The sequence below is a fragment of the Sitodiplosis mosellana genome, unplaced genomic scaffold (assembly GCF_009176505.1).
Source record: "Sitodiplosis mosellana isolate CC-2019 unplaced genomic scaffold, AAFC_SMos_1.0 Smas_scaffold_6166, whole genome shotgun sequence".
NCBI lineage: Eukaryota > Metazoa > Arthropoda > Insecta > Diptera > Cecidomyiidae > Sitodiplosis > Sitodiplosis mosellana.
The window spans coordinates 4,964,957-4,987,551 of NW_022601407.1; the positions used below are offsets into that span (position 1 = coordinate 4,964,957).

The 22,595-nt window shown below is 35.4% G+C and overlaps 2 protein-coding genes across 6 annotated transcripts in view; both read right to left on the bottom strand.

The window, feature by feature from the left end:
• The window catches only part of LOC129575369 (potassium voltage-gated channel subfamily H member 8), an 88,247-nt gene extending 78,215 nt beyond the window's left edge, over positions 1–10,032 (bottom strand). Inside the window, exons 1-2 of one of the 2 annotated variants that reach the window (XM_055458872.1) lie at positions 9,356–10,032; positions 3,723–3,764 (exon numbers count right to left, since the gene is read on the bottom strand). The gene's annotated coding sequence lies outside the window, so the exon portion shown is untranslated. The remainder of the gene's footprint in view (positions 1–3,722; positions 3,765–9,355) is intronic. The other variant, XM_055458873.1, reaches the window with a different exon arrangement.
• Positions 10,033–13,824: 3,792 nt separating this feature from the next.
• The window catches only part of LOC129575384 (serine/threonine-protein phosphatase rdgC), a 53,288-nt gene continuing 44,517 nt past the window's right edge, over positions 13,825–22,595 (bottom strand). For all 4 annotated transcript variants that reach the window (XM_055458922.1, XM_055458921.1, XM_055458923.1 and 1 more), the window contains exons 12-15: positions 22,093–22,345; positions 21,719–21,882; positions 21,333–21,432; positions 13,825–20,730 (exon numbers count right to left, since the gene is read on the bottom strand). In XM_055458922.1, coding sequence (XP_055314897.1) covers positions 20,408–20,730; positions 21,333–21,432; positions 21,719–21,882; positions 22,093–22,345 — 840 coding nt within the window. In that variant the 3' untranslated portion in view covers positions 13,825–20,407. The remainder of the gene's footprint in view (positions 20,731–21,332; positions 21,433–21,718; positions 21,883–22,092; positions 22,346–22,595) is intronic.

Below are 22,595 nucleotides of genomic sequence, written 5' to 3' on the forward strand. Positions count from 1 at the left end.
GTTATTTTAACGCATTCACAGTACAAAATTCATATTCCCAGCCAGATTTGCCAAGTCAAATTGGAGGCTGATCTGGCTGGGAATATGAATTTTGTACTGTGAATGCGTTAAAATAACGCTTCAGGCGCCTGAGTTAGCAAATTCAGCTCAGCTCAGGCCTACTCAGCAGCAAATATGCAATCTCTGGTTATAAGCAGCAACGAGAAAAAAAGGAAAAAGTGCCGAAGAAAAAACAGAGATTTCTTGCAGCTAAATAAAAAAGATTCAAAAAAAACTCCAGCGACCGAATAAACAGCGCAAATTTTATTGGTTCACATGAAAATTAGGTCGTGAAAAGTATTTCATTTTCACGGCAACGAGAGAGTATACTTCGCGCGTGAGTCAAAGTCATTGGAGACGAACAAAACAACGGCAACAGCAGCAGCAGTAGTACCAGCATCACAGCATCGACGAACACAACAGAGAAAAAAGAACTCTGAAAGCAAACACAAGCCTTAATATAAACATCAAATAGCTCGGTCTTCTCGCGCGAAGAACAACGAAAGGCGAATGAGCTTAGAGCGAACGAAAAAAGATTGAGAATAGAAAATATCGGCCGGGGTTAGTCCACTCGTGCACAATTATTTCTCGCTGAAACAAGAGTAAGAGCGCGAAAAGAGACAAAAAGAGTGAGAGAAAGAGTGCCGACATCATACAAAAGCGTACACACACAAACAATGCCAAATTCAACGATGAAACTTTTTGAAAATATTTTTAAATTGTCTGCACGATGCCAACAGATTTTCTGATTGCTATAAATTTGTTTGCTTCTGTTTCGTAAATCTGTTGCTTGTTACAGTCTCGTTCTATAAAAATGCCATGGTTTTTCCTCACTTTCTCTTTCTGTCCTTTGTGGTTGCTTTTCGGTGGTCGAATGTTGTGAAGTAAAACGAGATAAATATGTGCGATGCGGTGGATGGACTAACCACCGTAAAATTTCGTCGATTGCGCTTAAGCTCTTTGTCCAATAGATAGACGTGCAACGAGAGCAAGAGTGAGTGAGAGAGACAAGTAGACATCAAGTAGAGAGGAATATATCTCAAAGGGCTATTTCGATTTATACGTCGCTCCGGAATGATAAGGTAATCATTAGCCTGGAGTTTATCGAATTTTATAACTACTTGAAATGTTTTTATGTTATGTCATTTTATTGAAAAGAAATTGTTATCTGCTCGTTAGCAGAGCAGTACAATAATCGTTTTATGGATGGAAAAATTACGGTTTTTTCTCTCTCCTCTTTTGATACCGAAAAAAGAACAGAACAGAATTGATTCGTTCGTTTGTTCGAAAGACTTTATTTGTACGATGTAAATGTAAAAGTATTTAAGAAAAACGAAGTCGCATGTATATCAGTAAACAAGAGTACACAGAGAACGAATATTGAAACGCTTGTCATTGTCAATTGGTATTTTAAATGGAATATTATTGCTAAAACTGGATAAGTTTGAGTCTCTTCTGGGCCAAATGGACACAATGCGTGTATATATCTAACGAAACGATAGAAACAGAAGAAAAAACGAGATAAAGATTTACATGAGCTCCACCATAAAACTATACGGCAGCAGCAGCAACAATAGTGCCGCCGACGACGACAATGTATGAGTTCAATTTTCATAGAAAACTGAGTGTGTTTGTTCTTTTGTACGCTCAATTGGGAGTATGTGTTCGGTTCTCTCTTTCTCCATCTGTGTTCGTCATTCTTTTTTACGGCACGATTACACAGCTTACTGCCACGATCGTACTTTGTTGCGACATGGCAAAAGTTGAAGTCAGCCAGTCTCAATGCGTTGGCTCATTTCTTTTCTGTTCTCGTTTTTTTCGCACTCTTTCGCTTTAGTGCACGCTTTGGGTCTTTTGCTTTCTCGCTTTGCTCGGTTCTCTCTCTCTCTCTCTCTCTCTCTCTCTCTCTCTCTCTCGGCTCCACTTCATTGCATACCACGTGAGAAAGAGAAAGAGACGGAAAGCTGAAGCTAAACAATATATTCGTTGCAAACAACAATGAGTGTCATTCCACTTCGCAACTTTCAACAGCATTTTATTCTGTTCTGTTCGTTTTCGGATTTTTTTTTTGCCTCTTCATCCCACTTTTTGGCTTTTGCCTGACTGCTTTTGCCGTGCTCACTCTTCGCAGCAATAAAATTCTGAAATATTTTACGCTGTTTTTGTTTGTGTGTTTGTTGTATACTTGCTCCCTATTCCAGCCATACTATAACCGCTCGATTTTGCTACGGTGGTTATAAATTTTCTTAATATATTACGTTGCTTCGTTTCAATCCCTTTCGGTTTTTCATTTGTTTGAATCTGCCGCTGTTGTTGTGGAATGCGCAGTTGTGCCCGTATATTTCACGTGGCATTCTACGTGATGATCCCGTTTAAAACAGTTAGATGCGCGCGAGCGCCTGATTTCACAACATAGGTGAACACGGTCGCACATATACATACACACGCCAATCATTTTGCAATGAATTTTCTTGGTAGAAGTCATAAAGCACCGATTTTGCATGGGAATCTCATGAAATAGCAGGCCATCGGATTGTTGGTTGCCGTAATTTCCAGTGAATATTTATTTTTACCCTACATTTGACAATATGCCAGTCGCTTGAAGCATTTCAATTAAAGCTTTTTTGCGAAAGAGATAGAGACGAAGGAGAGCCAAAATAGGAGAGACGGTCCACTTACAAACAAAATTGGATTAATATCTTCGCTGGAAGCGACAAATGTAATACGCTTACCGCTCAACGCTCCTGTCAACAATCGCGTAGAAATGATTGCATGACACATTGATGTACACGCTAAAATCAACAACAACAACAACAGCAACATTTTCGTCCCACTGACAACAAACAAACGGAGTTTTGGCGAGAGACACATCTGACGATACATTATTCGTCGACAATTCATTTGATTCAACGGGATTTCAAGCGATTTTCTTCTTTTTGATTTTTGGTATTTTGACTTTGTTTTCGAACCATTTTATTTCGAATTTCCTCGGAGGAAAAAAGAGATAAAACAGAATTTCAGACAACGGTTCAAATTATGAGTTCGGCCACTTCATGAATGTTCGTCGAAATAATGACAAATATTTATTTTTCTTTAGTTCAGTTCATCAAAAGTGTTTCACAATTCCATCATTAATTAAATTTTCCACCATTTTCAAATTCCATAAATTTCGCCTAGTATCAAATGTTCTTGATTGGAAGTGACCCAATCGTTGCCAGTTATGAAATGCACTGTACACATAGCATCACTCGACCGCATCACAAATATCAAAAACTCAACTGAAACGTCAACTTTATACTGAGTTCGTTCATTTTAAGTGGTTTATTTATGTAATCAGAATTGCATATGAAAACGTTGCCAATTACAACAGTCGTTCTAGCGAAAAAAGCATAAAACTATCCATGGTATTTGTGCCGTTCTGTGTGAGTGCATAGCATCATTACACAATAATGTCGTCATACCAATGAGAGATAGAGTACCTTTCATCAGCTTTTGAAATTGTACAATGCACATTGCACACCCACTGCTTCAAATATCTGTGTGTGTATGCTTGCAGGTTGATTTTTTTTTCGCTTGCTTTGTGAATGTTCTAAATGCGTGCTTGTTGCATTCCAAAACTGGCATTGAGTATAGTCTAATGACAACAACAACAACACGAACAAACGGGAAAACAAATTGCTTACCTTTCAAATCGTCCTTTCAAATTAAAAAGTTGATTCGAATCCCTGAAAAAAAAAATTTAAAGTGCAAAAGTTAGTAGTTATTTATACATATTTTTCATTTTGCAATTCTTTAAGTGCTGCAACAAATGACGTGAATCATTTGCGTGCTGTTGAAATTTAAAAAAGAAATTATATCGGTGATTTGCATAAATAAGCGAGGAGACATGAAAAAAGTTTTTCCTGCCCAAGCTTGCTGTAAATTTAATCTCAGCAACAATGCAATGCGAGCATAGAAAAATGAATCACATTTGTGCCGAGTAACAATCACTCTCTTAATCACAATATGATCGACACAGTCCCCTCGAATGTGAAAATAATATCTGCGACTGAATGGAACACTTCAACAACAAAAATAAGAAAAGAAAATGGTGAAACTTGAACAATAAAACTGGAAGCTGACGAACTGGCAACATGTAAACAAAATGGTAGGCTTTCAGTTTGACACAATAACAACAAGTAAAAGAGAGAGAGAAACATAAACTTTTTGTTGCGTCAATTTTCGATATATTTCAGTTAAGCACAATCATTATATTTATTGTTGCTTAGTTTTGCGCACAGCATCCAAGTTCACGACACTTGAATACGCTAAACGGAAACTAAATCAATAAAAGCAATCAACAGTTGTGTCTTTCATCATGATTTGCCATGTTGAACTTCATTGACAGAGCCAACAAAACGTTTCCATCGTCGATTAAATTTTTTTCTCACAATCTCTCCCTATGGAGAGCTTCTTTATCTCACTTAACTTCCGTATCGTATGTATCTTTGAATATTCTTTTTCAATTCCATCAGAAAATCCGCTTTTTCCACGAAAAATCTATGGAAAAATAGAGCTTTTTCATTTGAGATACAGAATGAGACAGAACAAAGACTGTTTAAAGTAAGGATATCATAACAAAAATTGAAGAAAAAAAAATCGGTAAATATTTTGACGTTGAGTACTAAATGAATCTATTTACGAATTCTACTCTACACAAACCGACTCTCTAAATTGAGATTATCATTGGTTTGCCAAAGAAAAGGATGCAGCTATAGAAAACCACGGTTTGTCTACAGTGGAACGAAATTTATTGCTTCATTTTATTCGATCCTCAAGTTCTTTTATTGAGAGCAATAGAACAGACAAATTTCCGCCGGACCAAATGTTATCTACTATTGTTCAATTCTTTTCTGTTTGAATGCAGTTTTCTTTTGTTTTTTTTATAGATATAAACGGAAATCACGATACACACAAATTATTCTGTCATAAAATGAGTGAACTCAAGTCGTCGCAATTCCGGCACAAAGAAGCTGGAGAAGAAATGGGAAAAGTATGAGATAGCGAAATGGAATCGAGGAAGAGCACAAAAGAATAGAACTGGAAAAAAAAGAGAGAGAAAGAGAAAGTGAAAGGACAAGAGAGCGGTGAAGCGAAAAGAAAGAGAGAAAAGGCTAGAAATTTCAAAAATTTAAAAGGAGAAGGAGAGAGAGAGAGACGAGCGAAAATGTTTAAGTAATATGTTGAACTTCGAAATTCCATTGTGTGGTGAACTAGGGGCGAGACACGAATTCTATTAGAGTCTAGTTACACTCAATTTTATATATTTTTTGCTTTATGTCCTCTTATTTATCTAGTTTTGGTGCAAAAGTGCTAATATTGTGCTATTATTTCTAGTAAAATCTCTTGCAGAGCGTATTACACTGTCAATACAACGCTTATGAAAGACATAACGGGACTATTTTGTAAACAATAAACAATATGTCCATAAGCGTTAACATTGGCAAACCAAACTCACTAATTTCTTCTATTTTTCCTATTATCGTTGAATATTGTTCTAATTTTACTCTTTTAAGTTTTGTGTCTCTCCCTTAGGTGGTGAACAGTAAACATTGACTGTTTGTCGACGAAGATAACCATTGGCGGTGTTTTCATGAATAAGATAGTATTTTATGTGCTTGATTCGTTCCCTTATTCGCATTGCTAGGAGAATTTGGAATGTTATCAAGTGCATTTTATGTTTGAAAATGGTTCAAACCATTGTTTTGTTGTTGTTTTTTCGTCTTCGTACGTTTTGGTTTAAAATGCCTAAAATCGAAATGCCGAAAGCGCGACGAAATGAGAAGTGAAACATAAGAACCGAGGCTAGTTTAAGATTTATGCCAATTGCCATTTTATTTTCTCTTCTGATATTGAGCATACAACTGCACGTTCTCATCTCTCTCTCTCTCTCTGTCTGTCTCTATCTATCTGTGCTCACACGAAAAATGAATGTTCTTGCCCTGGCACAAAACTAATAGATATTAAATTGATATCGTCATCAATCGGCATGAAGCACAACGATCCCCTTCTCTTTTTACTCTCTTTCTTTCACTTCCGATTGAAGTACCAATTGTGAGTGTGTTTTTGTGTATCTGTGTGTGTGTGTGTGTGTGCCATCGATGTACGTACACATAGTGAATGGTAATAAAGATACGGAAATTTATGTGCCAATAGACACTTCGATGGGTTATTTATTTTGATTATTTCCATTTTTAGGATTCTCTTTATTTTCGCCCAATGCCATTCTTGTTATTATTATTATTTGTGATGGTTGCTCTTCTCGATGATGATGATACTCTCGTTTTTAGCACTACATGAAATGTAGAGCTACTAATCTGCTTTTTTTTTTCGTCTAGATACTTTTTGAGTGTTGAAACAAATTATGGTGAATTTGAATTTTATGCTCATATTTTTTATTTAATTTAAAACAGTGGCAGTAACGACAAAAAGGTGCATAATATCTCAAAGCGCCAATCAAATTTTTATTATCAAATGTTGTTTAAAAATTACATTAATTTTTCGTATAATATTTTCTGTGTCTTGTACAGAATTAAAGTGATTTTAGATTCAATGCTCATATTTTTTATTTAATAACCAAAGGCAGTATATTTCAAAAAAGAAATAAAACCAAGATCTTGTAATTCATTTTGCAAATAAATATATTACTTCAAAGTTACTTTGATGAAATACATTTCATGTAGTGCGCCAAAAAATAGTTTGTTGTGAAACAACAAAATAGATTAAGTAACTAAAAACTCAAGAACGCAGAGCGGAGCGAAGCGAAGCTCTGCGGTCTTGTTTTTCTTCTCTCTCTTTTTCTCTGAATAAATGCCAATTATGGTTTTGTATGTATGTTTATCATAATGAAATCGGAAAATATGCCAGTCATTTCAAACAAACTGGCATCGGATATGTTCCACGTGCACGTATCAATTTGTGTGGGATGTTAATTAATTATGAAATCGGAATGATCAGTGACATTTCAACTGGCTGTCAATGCTCAATTATTCCGAATGGAAATGTTTTTCATTAGATCGAACTGATTTGTGACTCATAAAAATCGACAAAAAAGAGTTTGACCCAATAAGTTTGTCTCCCCATTTTAACCTCAATCGTTCAAAGGGAAAACAATTTGACAAAATATATTTTATTTTCTTTCTCCCAATAAAATATTGACTTTCAGTCAGGGGCCGTGCGACATTTTACACAACGCACTCTCGATTGTTGTTATCGCTACAATAAAATTGTATTTATATGCACATCAATGGATTGTGTGTAGGCATTCTTGGCCCAATTAAACTGGAATTGATGTGCATCTTCATCTCTGTTTTGGAACACATTTGGTAAGTTAGAGTCATAATATTGGTTTAATTTCCGTTGATTTTATTTCTGAAATATAGGGCCAAAATGAGCATGAGGCATCCTTCAACGCAAACGTCAGTCAAACCACTGAGGTATAAAATGATATCGTCTAAATAAATGCTTAATTTTTCCCGCAGCGGCAGCGCCAGCAAAAAATGCGAACAGATCATCAGCCCGCCTCACTTTCACATCGCTATAAGGTATTCCACGTCATGTACTTTTCTCAAGATGATGACGATGTCGATGGCGGCTCAACCACTCACTCATTCACTCACTTGCTTTTTATCTTGTACGTGAGCCCGAATAATGATTTTACATGAGACACACTTGTCTCAGTGTCTTTCTAGCAACCCTCTCGTTGGCTCTCTTCGATCTCGCTTCATTTCGACTTTGCTCTTTTTCTTTATCTATTTCTTTTTCTCTCTGTCTCGCGCGATCTCTCTCTCTCTCTCTCTGCTGGACCATCGAAAATTTACACTCGCTTCTTCACGACGCGAAACCGAAAAAAAAACAAACCAAAACAATTTCCTTGAATCAAATAACGAACAAGAGTGAGTCAAGTGTGAGAGTAAAACAGAAGGAAAGAAGCGCAAAATGAATGAACATTAGCATCAAGTGGGACATTGACATCCTTAAACAAGCATCAAGATTTTTTATGCTAATAAAATCCATATGATAAGTACACCGCCACAAGGAATAAGCAAAGTGTGAAAAAAAAAATCGCACACACACACACACCCGCGCGCGCAGCAGTCATCAGCAGAGAGAGTTCCTCTCATGCGTTTTCTGCATATGGCTTGATTATTGCCATTTTACTCCTTTCTTCTGCATTATTCTCACTTTTAAAAATATGCAAATGACAAGATAATAGAAAAGTTTTATGCAAAGTAACACGCAGTTGACGGTGGTGTTGGTGTGTGTGTGTGTGTGTGTTTTCTCTCGTCCTGCATTTCATCAGTTCACGTTGGCTTTCATCGCTGTTACACTTCCTCTCGCTGCGATGTGTCCCTAATCAAACCGTTCTTCTTTCCTCCCTTTTCTTACTTTCACTTTGAATGTGAACATCTATTTTAGATGTAACTTTTGTGTTTTGGCGCACAAAACCCCATGTGTTTTTTGTTGTTTTTCGCAGCTTTTGTTAGGTGTAAACGACTCGTGATTTTGGAAAAGAAGAAGAAAGAAAAAGATGCTGATATCCAAACCACTGTTGAAGATGTACCATCATTATTATTGTGGTAGATAGAATAGACATTTTTCTTTTTTTACAACTTCTTTTTTCTACGGTTGATTGTTAACCGATGTTTGCATTTCGATGGAGTTGAGAAAGGACAACACATTACCCAGTCTCTGGCACACTGTGTACATTCGTCTGCTGCGCTTAGTTGCCAGAAATATAAATGAAAATGAGGTGCTCGATTTTGGTTTCTCCATCATCATCATCATCGTCATTGCCGTTGTCCTCTTCTTTAATATGAAATTCGGTTGCAATTTTGGTGTAAAGTGAATTTAACCTTTTTTGAAAAGTTAGTTGAATCAATTACGACTTATCATATCAACCGATCAAATGTCGCGACCAATTCATTGTCCGAATTTATTGTCCAATTTCAATCCAACGCTCACAGCCACACACACACACACACACCAGAAAAAAATCACTTTATACAACGAATCGTTGTCAACGAGAGTAAAGAAAACAGGCAACAGCATCATTTTTCAATGGTCGAAGCATTGTGATAACAAACAACACCAACAGAAAGTGAACGACACAACTCTCATAGATCATTCCATGTCGCAATTTGAACGAGAGATATGCAATTAACGTCATTTTGTACTTCAATATGTTCCACCATGCCAACAAACGAAATAGACTAACAAAAAATAGAAACGACAAAAAAAAATCTTTGAATTAACACTAACGTAGAAATGTTTGTACCTGGGATTTCGACACTGAAGGTGAACTAGAGACTGACAAAATAAAATTTTGCTGACTCAATGTATTTATGTGTTCCACCGAATGATATTCTGTGTGTTGTCCTTGTTGTTCGAAATATACTCGGTTTTTTTTTCTGCTCAAAAGTTCTCCCAGCGTTTTTAATTTACTTTCTGTGCGCAAACATAATAACAACCGACAGTCCTTTGAAAAAATTTCTTTGCCATTCTAAACGGATGATTTGAAAAACAAAAAACAGCAAATGGACACGTTGACAATTCAAACCGTTTTCCCGCAATGATCAGCAGAAAATGAAACAAGAACGCCTTCAATTTTTCAAACACTTTGACTTTATTTTCCAACTGTTGCAACTATTACAGATGGATTTATGCAGCCAAACACAGAGCCAACAATCACTTAACTGGACTTGGTATAATTTAATTTTCCGTTTTATTCGTTCAAATATTATTTTCCAAATTCACGGCATGAGATTCCGATTTTTTTTTCGATTTTATTCTCATTCGATAATACTTAATATGATGATTTTTTGTTGGTCTTAGTTTTGTATACAATACAAACTGAATCCAAGCAAAAAAAAACCAGAAGCGCAGAAATAATTTGATGTACAGATGATTGAACCGTTATGTGCATCCGTTTGAGTTAAACGCGCGACGAATACTGAATGGTCGGCAAACAGTTGTGTTTTGATAAAGTGCCAGTTGAACCAGCAGCAGCAGCAGCAGCAGCAGCAACAGCATATCTCGCACATTTACACGAAAAGCGCGTGTCAGTGTGGTTGTGTGTACAAAAACACATTGAGACGGGAAGCAACAGTGTGCGCGTCATTTATCATATCAATGCCTGCGTAGTGTGAAGCTTCTACGCGTGTTTTCGTTTTGCTACCTATTTGCACACAGCTTTTTCGATGGAGCATGTGAATAACGCAATTCCATGCGATGTGTAGCGTTGCGTTTTTCATGCACGGGAAAAACCCGATGGTTACACTCTACGATGAGGGGAAATACTATTTCGCTTTTCTCCGAAAGCTTTGAACATTTTTCAGCGCTTTTTATTATCGTTCCCGCTAAAAAATTTGCTCGATGCAAATAAGCTTTGAAAGTTTCGGCAAAAACTAAACTCTGTAAATACGGACTCAGATGAGCTCAGTGAGATTAGAGGCATTAAATATCGAATGTCATGAGGTTTTGAATATTCGAAAAGGAAAAAAATCGGTTGAACAACTGAAATTCAAATAACAATGTAAGGCTCGTTTGCATTGAGCACTTTTGGCTATCCAAATAGAATAAATTTTATATGATACCATTGTAATTTTTTTAGGGTTGTGATGTCCATTAGGCAGCTGGATGTAAGTAAACAATATTTCTTGGAGTTGACATTTTTTTCGTGGAAAATCGTACTTTCTCCGGATTTACATCTGAAACATAGGTGGAACAAAAACTTGACGTAAAAAAGTAAGACATTTGAGCAAACCACATTTAAAGATGAGAGTTTATTTTAAAACCAAAGTCATAGATGTCCATGAGGATCGGGCATCTCTATCGAAATATCGCCCATGAGCAACTATAACACTTTTCGCAATTTTTTCATTATTAGCCCAGAGAAATTCTTGATATACATTGTCTATGTTGTGATTTGAAAGAATTTCCCATGGACAATTTTTGTTAGAGTTGTCCAAAAAACACATACCCAATTTAACCCATTGAGTTGATATTTTGTTTTTAAAATGCACCTAACTTTCGAGTAATTTTACTTTAGGCCTAAAAACAAGATTCAAATTCGCACATCGGCAGATGTAAAGCGAATTTGTCTAAAACAACGAAAAATGCGATGGTCGACCTTGAGCGGTAAAGTTGATTAACAATTTGTAATTTTTTTTTACAGAATTTCAGTTTTGACCAAAATGATTGTTTCGTTTTCTGTGGTCGCGCAGACATCCGATACAAATAATTTGTTGGACAGCAAAAGTCGTCACTCAATTTATACCGGTAGATAAATTGACGAGAAGTTTTACGTCGGTTAAGGCAGATCCATGTTGATTGCAGAGTGCCTTGAGTTGACATTGACTATGATTTGAAACGTAACTAGAAAGAAATTATGATCACGTTTTCATCCATTTTTCTGCATTTGACACATACCAAACTTGAAATAAATTAGTTATTCTTTTAAGAAATGGACTTTTTATGGAAATTCTACATCATTATCATGCTACAAATGTGTTAAGCGGGCAAGCTTCATACCAAATCTTTTTACAAATTCTATAATGTGTGCGAAATGTATCGCGTCCGACACAATATACTCATTCGTATTTAATCAATGACGAAATTTAGAATTTTTGATGAAAAAAAAAGGATCGACATAACCAACAATCAGAAATGGTTCTATTGTTACAAAAGTGTTGTGTGACGTGTGCACTGCACAAATGATTAGTGTTATTGTTTGTCTGCAAAAAGTGTAAAGTTTCTTCAAATTTTTTTCTATTGATGAGCTCATACTGGGGAAAAGAATTTTGACGCAGTTGGAACATCAAAAACTTATGAAATTGAAAGAAATTATTGAGAGAGTTACATTGTTTCAAGTTGAATGTCAATCCATATTATATATACATTCGCTTGTCAAAGAGACAGTGAAAAGAAAATTTTCAGTGGAATAAAACAAAGTGTATCAAATGTGTTCGCATGGCTTGAGTTTACGGTAGAAAAGTATGGTAACTGCAGCGATTCAACCGATTTTCACACGCTGTGTTCTACCCCCCATTCACACGTCATTACTTACAAAGTCAAGTTTTATTGTTCTTCGGTGGCTTATTTGAAATTACAGCCAACAATTATCCCAATTTTATACGGTTACAAAGTGACCGTCCAAAATCTAAACTTTATTATACACCGAAAAAAAACACGTTCAAAATGAACTCTTGATAATAAATAGCGTCAGAGTTGCTTCGTTATACGAACTGGGTAGATGTCAGTGCGAGTAGATAGTGCCGGTGGAATGTAGCAGCGATAAAACTTTGACACTATTCCTGAATTTTATTGCTAGCTTTGGAACTATTTCACATTTTTAGGGTACTTTAGCATTTTACAGTGCATTCATTTAGTTCGTTCTCATGTGTAAATTAATAAATTTCGTGAAAAGTGTTTGTGAACTCGTACATATCAAATTGTTATGCTTCGTAACGAGCACTTTGTAGTCATTTCCCTCATTACATACCAACCAACCCCACTCCCTCCAAATGAACGTGTTTTATACAAACAAAAAGTTTCGTTCGAATTAATTGAGTTAACTGTGGAAAAGTTTCCATCCGAGAAAAGTTTTTATAGATTGTCAGTACACGGGGTTTAATTACATAGTTTATATTTATACGGAACCTTTAATGGTGTGCAATATACTATTTGACGGATTGTTTGAATCATATGAGTGACTTGTGGGTCATTTTATAAAGAGAATTTTAGTCGCAACTTCAAGCGACTCGCCTGATTTCAATGGGGCAATAAATGTTGAAATTTGGAAATAAATCCTGTCAAAACCCCAATCAAAAGAATAAAAGCTTTTCTTTCCCTTTTTTCTGGTCCAAATAAATTTGTACTTTGGACCACATCCTATGTTTGTGATGTGATAGAAACCGGTTACTTACTTAAATACTTACCTTGGATAGACATTTCAAACTGAAAAAAAGAGAACCGAATCCATGAAAGTTGGAAAAAGTGAAACGAAAATGTTGAGCACATACAAAGAAAAGCGTAACGCTTGAAGTAATAAAATTGCTTGGTCAAAGTATTGACCTGTTCCAGAATAAATCGGGTTTGAATTATTTTTACCCGGAGCTAACTAAATATTATCGATACACAAAACATATTGAGAGTCTTGAATTCTGACACTTATGTCAAGTATCGGATGTAAATTTCCGATAAAACGGCCAAAATATTTTAATTTTTTTTATTTTTTATTTTATTAAACACCGCCAAGCTCTGGCTGAATATAATGTGGGTTTTGTTAGAGGTTTGGCCGGAAAAGAGTGCAAGACTGTTACAATTTTTATAAATAATGAACAATAGTAGCGGTAACTTTCGATAACTTTCAGTTCTCGTCTCGTTAAAAGCCTGGTTCTTTTCGTAAATTATGAGGTAATCACAATAGTAGGAACATGAAAACGAAAACAGTCATACAACTAAGATGGAAATGCTTGATAGTAGTCTATAGCAAACGGTCCAGGATAACCTTTGGTAAACGTTTACAAAGGGACAAAGGCTATGTGAAGCGTTAACTGTTACGCGTTAAATTTAAGACTTTGAAACTGCAAAAGTCGTCACTCAATTTATACCGATAGATAAATTGATGAGAAGTTTTACGTCCGTTAAGACAGATCCATGTTGATTGCAGAGTGCATTGAGTTGACATGGACCATGATTTGAAACGTAAATGCTGCGAAAAATGCAATAAAGACACCGTTTTTTTTCTTCATTTTATGAAATATTTATTGAAATTGGAAATGAGTGTTTCGAGTTTTGATTTCCTTTTTCAAGCACGTTTTCATTGTCGAATCGTAGACACTCCAAAAATTACCTACTGATGATAATAATAAAATCGTCAATGGATTCAATTCAACAATTTTTTGGTCAATATTGATAATATTAATAATGTTATTACCGTGATCAATCGATTGACATGAAAATGCACACCAAAAAAATGGTTGTCAAATCTCGAACGCTTGATGATACTGTGACTAATAGTAAAAATAAGCTAAAGTTTATAATAAAAGAGCAATAAATTGTATGTTATCTTCATTTAAATTCCTGTCGGCATAGAGCTGTTGTTGTAGTTGTTGTTGTTGTTGTTGATTATTTTTCGTGTTTTTTGTGTAAAACTTATTAGGCATATTTTACATTGCCCATTGGTCATTTTGTAATAAAAATCAATAAAAGAAACAAAACCGACTCATACATATTGTGTGACGGTGGCGCATTTGTACAATTAATCTAAAAACTTGTTGGTTCTGTTTTCTTTTCAAGCTGTTGCTGTTCACAACAACATGTTTTGTTTATCGTGGAATAATTTTTACCGCACGCCACTCACATTGCCATTGCATTATTTGGTTTTCGTTAGAGCTTATGTGTGTATGTGTGAAATTTATTCGATTGAAATAGGTATAAAAATGGATAAACTTTAGGAACAAGACAATTCTACTAAAAAGCAATAAAATTGGAAATATGTACAGCAAATATTTCCACTGTTGGTGTGTGAGAGAGAGAGAGAGAGAGAGAAAGAGCGAGAGAATCTCTACGAATATTCGAACAAAAAAATATCATCTTTCAATAGATTTAATTACATTTGATCTAATATTAACCGTGATTTCTTTCTGTTCATTCGGTTGGTTCGAATGACCGGTACTAAATATTTTAGACATTTTTGGTGCACCTTTCCTAGGAAAACAATATTGAGTGAAATGAAGAACACGCGGTAAAAAAGGCATACCTTCAGAAAAAGGCCGAAAGATAAGCCCTTTTTTCTCACAACAAGTTGGAAAATACGTGAAAAACTTAAGAAAAAATATCAACTTTCAAAAGTGTGAAAAAGAGATGCAAATTTCTTTTAATAATTAGATGAAATATGATTTTTTTAAAATTAGTTTGAGTAACATTTCGAAAATATGTTCTTTTTCCTGTGTATGTTTTATATTTAAATAAATCTTTAGCCGTAAAACTAACGCAATATAAAGTATTTTCTGCATCGTATTTCACACAGCGAAATTCACAGCAAACTGATTCAAATAAAACATATTCTGACGATTCTGAATGCAATTGCAGCACAGCGCAACGGCAACGTATCTGCACGTGCATCCGATAGCAATAAATAGAGGGTATGGGCAAAAAAAAACTAGGACAAACATTATGAAGTACGTAATGTATTTAAAACTTTCGGTTGCGGGTTATTAAAATATTTTTTTCTTTGAGTAATAAAGAGTCAATAAGTAACAAACGCGAGTGTAAATAAACAATAATGAGGAGTAAATAAAATTAAAGAAAAAAGTTATCTATGCACTGATAAACTTTTGATACTCATGGATTTCTATCATCATCATTTATCTCTTGATCATTGTCTTTTCAAATAAGTTGTTCCGTCTTTTTTCCACACGAATGAATTCGCGAAAGTCTTTAGCAATTAATCGAATCGCTCATGTTTTCACACTCGATTTAAGCTCAAAATCATTTAATTGGTAAAGTGTTTAATTGAAATGAGAGGGTCTTAGGCCAGGTTTAGAAAGAAGTTAAAATAAATTGCTGCAGAAAACACACCAGTTCAATTTGATAAAACCAAAGCATGTACATTTGTGTTCGGTATTTCAAGCTTTGGACAAATCGAACTTTTTCTATCTGTGCAGAATCTCAATAACGTTTTACAATGGACTGATTCATTTTACAAAGTCACCTCGGCACATTTTCCAACGTTTGAGTATCCATCTCTGTATCTTTATCGTTTAGTCTAATAGCGAGGCGCCGAGATTTGGATATACAATCTGCCCTTCATCACGTCCAGCCCATATAAACATGCAGTAAATATTCGTTTCAAAATACGAAGAAAAAGCCTCTGGTAAAAATAATCGACAATTTGGTCTACTCTCGGTCTTACCAATAGAAATTCGGTATATATTTGTTTTATTGATTAATAAAAAATTGTAAGAAAAAAAATGTCATGAATAGTGGATTTTTGTTGACAATTTTAGTTTGTACTAGTCATAATGGGTTGCACTTCATTTTACGATCGGAATGAGACCGATAGCAGAAATCACTAGATTTTTTTTCTAGTTCATCTACTGGAGTATTTTCTTTGTTTGCTATTAGTTTTTGCATGGCCAAATATGCTTAAAGCTATTTTGGAATGTTTACCAAGAGACACGGAAATGCATTCACATGTTTTTGGTGTCAAGAGTCACTTCGGTTGATATGCTCTCTCTCTCTCTCTCTCTCTCTCTCTCTATCTATCTCATTGCAAATGCATTCATCTCTAACCGACTGTATGCAGTAGCAAACATCCGAGAAATTTTTTTGGCTGCAAACATTTTGAATTGAACAGTGAATTGCTCACAGTCTGTTACAAATTTAATGCTCAAAGCGTACCATTCAAACGTGTGAAAAAAAGCATATCACTTTTGGATTCATAAATGAATGCACATTGGTGACCCGTGAAATTCAGTTTGTTCCAAACGGTGTCATGCATTCGTATCGAAATAAAAAGAATTGAAAACAAAGTGACATATAAAAAATTCGGCGGTATTGTACAGAGATGACTGAGGCGCACCCAAGTTGAAAATACGTGTTAGCTTCATCGCCGTGAGTGCGCTAGAGCGCACTCGAACACTTGTGCTGTTTTTTCTTTGTTTTTTTCTTCGTTCCACTTTACCTTTTTGGCCAAAAACATTTTTTATCAATATTTTGTCTAACATAACAAAGAATAGCTTACGTTTTCTGCCCCAATGAGAAAAATGACTAGAATGACGTTTGGTCTGGCGCCATCTGCAAGTAGGAAGTATTTTGCCATACAAATACGTTCAATTGTTGCTGTCATTGGTTGCTGTCATTGATAGTTGACAGTATATTTATATAGGAGTATCATAGTTCAGCATTCAGCGCCAAGATTTCGCAAAATTTATCATTGGAAAATTTTATCATTGTCTGCCCTAAAATGAGAACTGGTATTCGCATTGTGCGGTCTTACGCACTTAGTCATTGCGCATATTAGCTCAATTTCACAATCGATAATTTTGAGGATTTTTCTTTACATACACCAATGTAAATGTGGTTTTTCAAAAGCAATTCTTCGTTATGTTAGACAAAATATTGATACAAATTTTTATTGGCCAAAAAGGTAGAAGTAGAACGAAGAAAAAAACAACACAAATGCTCTAGCGCACTTGGGTGCGCTTTAGTCATCTCTGGTATTGTTTTAAACCAAGGTCTAACTATGCCGCATGAATTTCCTGCATATTTTGTCGCTTCAAAATTGAAGACAAAAATGGTCGAAGCTAGAATCCGCCTCTGTTTTTGAATTCGTTGGTATTTTCAATTAACTAATGATTTTGAGTGAGATAAGATTCTTCTTAGACTTGCGTCATTTTGTATTTTATACGTATATGTGAGTTTGGAACAATGTAAATTTTCCACGGTGCAAACATCCTCATGTCCATCCTCATCCAAATGTAGTTCTAAGCACATCTCTCATATATACTTTTATTGTAAGTAATAGTTCAAAAATTGATTGTAAATAGATGAAAAAGCGTTCGGAGCTTCAGCTAGTGATAGTATTTGGTTTATCAAGTAAAATAAAAATCCTTCTACCTTAGTCTTCTTCTTGATAAAGAACAAGAAATTCAAAAAGAAAAGTCAGTGAAGTGAGCATTGAGAGGGATTCGGTTTTGGTATTTGAAGCATTCCAGTGAAATTTGTTCATGTCGATAAGGTCAATTTTGGGAATTCTGGAATCAACATTTCAATTCCGCCTTATGAAATAGATAGAGGTTTCCCCCATATCCTACTTTGGTCAAGCCCATTTTTTTCATATTTTCTTGTCCCAAGAACTGATTCTCATATGAAACATTCAGTATGTTGAAAATTCGAAGAAAATAGGAGAGTGAATGAAATACATTCGGAATATTCACCGAACCAAAAAAAAGCTTTTTCAGCCAGAAAATCCAGTCCCAGAAAAGAATGTGATTTCAAGGAAAAATAAATCACAAAAAAGGAAGAAAACATTTTTCTCTCAGTCGAAAAAAAAACCATGAGTTATGTAACAAAGTGAGAGAGTCTTCAAACTTTACTAAAACTACCTCAAGTACTACCTCTTCCTATTCACCAACAGCATCGTTTGTTCGTGCATTGTATGCGTCGTATTTTTCATTAATTTGGCATAGAGCTCATTCTATATTAGTGTTAATTGGAAATAGAATCATATCAAGTACGTGCGTGTGTGTGTGTATCTATGTGTGAATGTGCTAGAAAAGTTTGCTAGTTTGAAATGAATAGAAAAAACGTGAAGAAAAAAAAAATATAACATCTATTAAATATACTTAATTCGAAAGGATTTCCATCTTGGAATCAGACGAGAAAGAGTAAATACTAAGTACTATGATATCACGGCAAATTGCATCTTACATTCCAAATATGATAACATATTCTATGCGGCTCGAATAGTTAATTTTCGTGGTGGCGTTGTGTGTAAATGGTCATGAATCCATCGGTTGGTTTTTTTTTTTGGTTTCGAATCATGGAATATTTACAATAAAATTTGAAAAGTGACGACGACACCTTAGAATCTAGTGAATATCTCGATTGGATCTGTATGTATGTGTGTTTTAAATTTGGTTTGGATAATTTATATATATTTTTTTGATTTGCATGTGTCCTTTTCATCTTTGTGTTTTTGCTTGGCTTAACCTCACATATATTTTATTAAGATTGTGCAATCGTTTAAAATGTAAATAGAATTTAAATTTTAACGTTAACATTTATGTTTGGGAGGAAAAATAGTTTGTCTTTGGTCCATATGCTTTGGCGTTTGCAAACACGCAGTGCAATTGAATATCGTGCCGGTTTTTGCAAACGCTTGCTTCCTACAATCTAAAAATATTGGGTGGAATTCGGCTACATCGACAAAGTGATTTCGTGATTTACTAGGAGAGAATTTTACCATTCATGATTTTAAATGTGTATAATATATTATAAGAGATTTTGTTTGGTTTAAATATCTTTGCTTTCGTTTTAAAATGTTGACTTTTTGTTTCGATTGTTTTTCTTCTTCCTTTCTTCTTCTTCTTCTTCTTCTTCTTCAAACTATCGCATTTAATCAGCAGATTTATTAAAGCTATTCGTTAGTTTCTATTTCTTTCGAGAAATTCAAATGAATAGAGAGAAAACAATCACTATTTTTTTTTTATCTAATTGTAATAAGGTTTTTGATAATAATGATGTCGTGCAAACAGTTTCTCAATGGAATCACGCAACGTGAATCGAATGACGGTGAATTTCCATCGTCCGTTTTTTTTAGCACTACAAGTATTTCTATATCAAGAAGTGTAAATCTATTGTTTCGTCAAATGAATAGATCAGTTTCATTGAATATCTGAATTGAGTTAATTTTAAAGCAAGTTAATCCATCGAGTATTGTTCAGAAGAATCAAAATTGCGATTCGACTGAGAGAAAGGAGAAAAAAGAAAAAAGTGAAAATGGTGGCATTTCTCTCATCTTATCTTAGCTCTATTCATTCTTTTCTTATGCAAAAAATTCATCTTATAAATGAGTCTCCTGCTTTTTGCTCTATTTAAATGAGTCTCACTTCCTCGCTCAATGTTAATGAAGCAGTGTGGACAATTATAGCCGAGAGTCACATCAGTTGATAGCACCTTTAGCGAAGCATGATCCCACCGGGGAGAGAGATTTTTTCCAACAACATTAAAATATGGTAAGATTTTAAACTAATTTTAATTGTTCTTTTTTTTCGTTCGTAATTTTTTTCCTTCTTTTTGAATGCAAATATTTTGATTAGATAAAAGCTCCTCCTTGAAGGGTTTTTTGTGTTTCAATTATTTCAAAGTAGCATCATGACCTTATTTCCAAAGTTTAACAACGGAAACGTAATACTCAACTGTTTTTTTTAGTGTGTCTCATTTCGATTGGAAAAGATTTGTTTTATGAAAATTGGATTGCATAAGAGAGGGATGAAAACGGATGGTCGAAAGAACGCAAAGAAAATGTGTTATGTTCCGCTTGCAGAGACCGTGAAATGAGAAAAAGCATAGCATCACCATTTTTCTCCCGTGCAATTCCGAAAAGTAATTCCTGCAGTTGATATTTGGTGCGATTTTGAGTAGAAATATTCCTGCAGTTTGAGTATCAAAATGAACGGGTTTTCTGTTTTTTTTTTCTCTCGCCCACCCATTTCATTTCTTCTTTTTTTTCCCCCGACTGAAGCATCTAATTTGTGCTGTGCGATACGTCTTATGAGAGCGAGAGACAGTGAATAAGATGAAGTGAATGTTGAGAGAATTAATTTTCTGCAGTGTTTCCGGTGTTGTTGGTTGCCGGTTCGCCATTGGCAATGCCATTTTTCCCATCGCTACTCTTCGTCGATGCAGCTGTATCATTCGGAAGATCAAAATGTACGGCCAATACTTCACTTTTAAAACTGTTGCCGCGCTCTTGTTCGCACAGCCGAAACGTTTCGAGGAATTCATTTAAATCAACCAAACTGTCCTTATTGATGTCCATCAATTTGCACATTTCCATCAGCTCCTCTTTGGTATCGTGTTCAGGTAGATGTTTTTGCAGCAAATCACATGCCTCGGCAAACTCATCCAAAGAGATGAAACCTAATCGATTGGAAATAATTTGGGAAATAGACAGAGCAAACGAACGAATGAAAAAAAAAAAATTGTAATCGCAAACATAAACGGGCAAAAAAGAAACGGCTGCCACCCCTCAATCCATCGCTCTTTTCTCTCGGTCTATCCGTGCAAAAAATCGAACAAATTGCGGAAAAAACACGAACACACACACAAAAAATAAATCATAGAAAAAGCAAACAAGAAAAATGCTAATTCAACACAATTTGTTGCTGTTGCCCAATGTATTTGATCCAATTTCTTTTGATGAAAGTTGACGATGGCAAATCAAATGTCTAATTCAACAAACGGGAGACGAGATAGAGAGAGAGAGAGAGAGAGAGAGATGTTCTGAGAGTAGACCGATTTTGCTATTGCACACAATTTCTAATCCATCAACGATGTTTCGAAAGCCATTGAATCTGTCAATATCAAAAACGGATGTCGGGCACTTTATGTGTGTCTCTGTGAGTTTGTTTGGGTTTTTTGTTCATTTTCCATTTTCAAAGCATTTCAAAATCATCACCGTTGGCAATCCATACCGTTTACATGTAAACGATAGCAAAATTGTAGCGCTATATTGACCATACCTGAATTATCTTTGTCCAATATTCGGAAAATCATTTCCAAACTGCTTTTGTTCCGATACAGCGAATCAGCAACACTTGTTGAGCCTGCATGAGCTGTTTTCTAGAGGAATAGAGAGAGAGAGAGAGAGGGGGGGGGGGGGGAGTTTGAGTGGCGTAGACAATAAAAACAACAACAAAAATTAGTTCAGCTCATTCATATTCTATGAGACATACTGATCGGTAAGTATAAACACGAGATATAGCATCGATAAGCTTCTTTTTCTCTCTCTCTCTCTATCTCTCTTTCCCTTTTCTTTTCTCAAATCAATGAACACGAAGAGCGAGAGAGGGGGAGAGAGTAATGAAAAGAGCCCAAACAAAAGAAACTTCAAAAGTGCTGTGCTTACGATGAGATCTGTGTCAAGTAGTTCTAATGTTAGATTATAATGAACATCGAGGGGTGGGAAGCCGAGCTGCATCGGTGCTAATTTTTCCCGTAACAAGCGCCATGGTAAGCCCAAGTGTGTAGCCGATTCCATCGCCTCACACCATCGCGACATCGTTAAAATTCCTATCAGCAAAAATCACAAAATGAAATTTGATGCAAGAATAACCCGACGAGACAAGGAATCCATAACAATAACAACAACAGAATGTAAAAGCACAAAGAAAGGGAACAAATAAACGTGTGGATTGATGAACGAAGAAAAAAAATGGAACGGAATACAAAAAAAAAACGAGAGATAATAACCAAATCGGTTTATGTGCATGTCTTGGTTACCTTTTAAATCCGGATCACGTGCTTTGAATTCTCGTTCAAGATCACCGCGATGTTCACGCAATTTGGCGCCCAACTCTCGAATCGCTGAACTTTCGACCAGGCCCACCTTTTGGCGAAATGTTAATTTTCGCGTTTTCGATGCGGCCGCCGTGTACTGCACGAAATGCGTGTCAAGTTGTGGATTCAATTTGAGGTAGGCACCCTTATTCGATCCAATCTCATAATAATTTGATGCGGAAAAAATGGTTATCACCTGGAGAGTGAAAAAGTATTTAGGTTTGTATGTAGATGAGAAGAAAAGCGAGAGAGAGAGAGAGAGAGAGAGAGAGAGAGAGAGAGGGATATTCATGTCGAACAAAAAAATTGGATTAACCATAATACGAGTTTGTGTTTCATGTATTTTCTAATAAAAGTGTAAGTGAATGTTGTGCGTCTTTTATGATTTTATGTTTCTTCCTCTCTCTCTCTCTCTCTCTCTCTCTCTCTCTCTCTCTCTCTCTCTC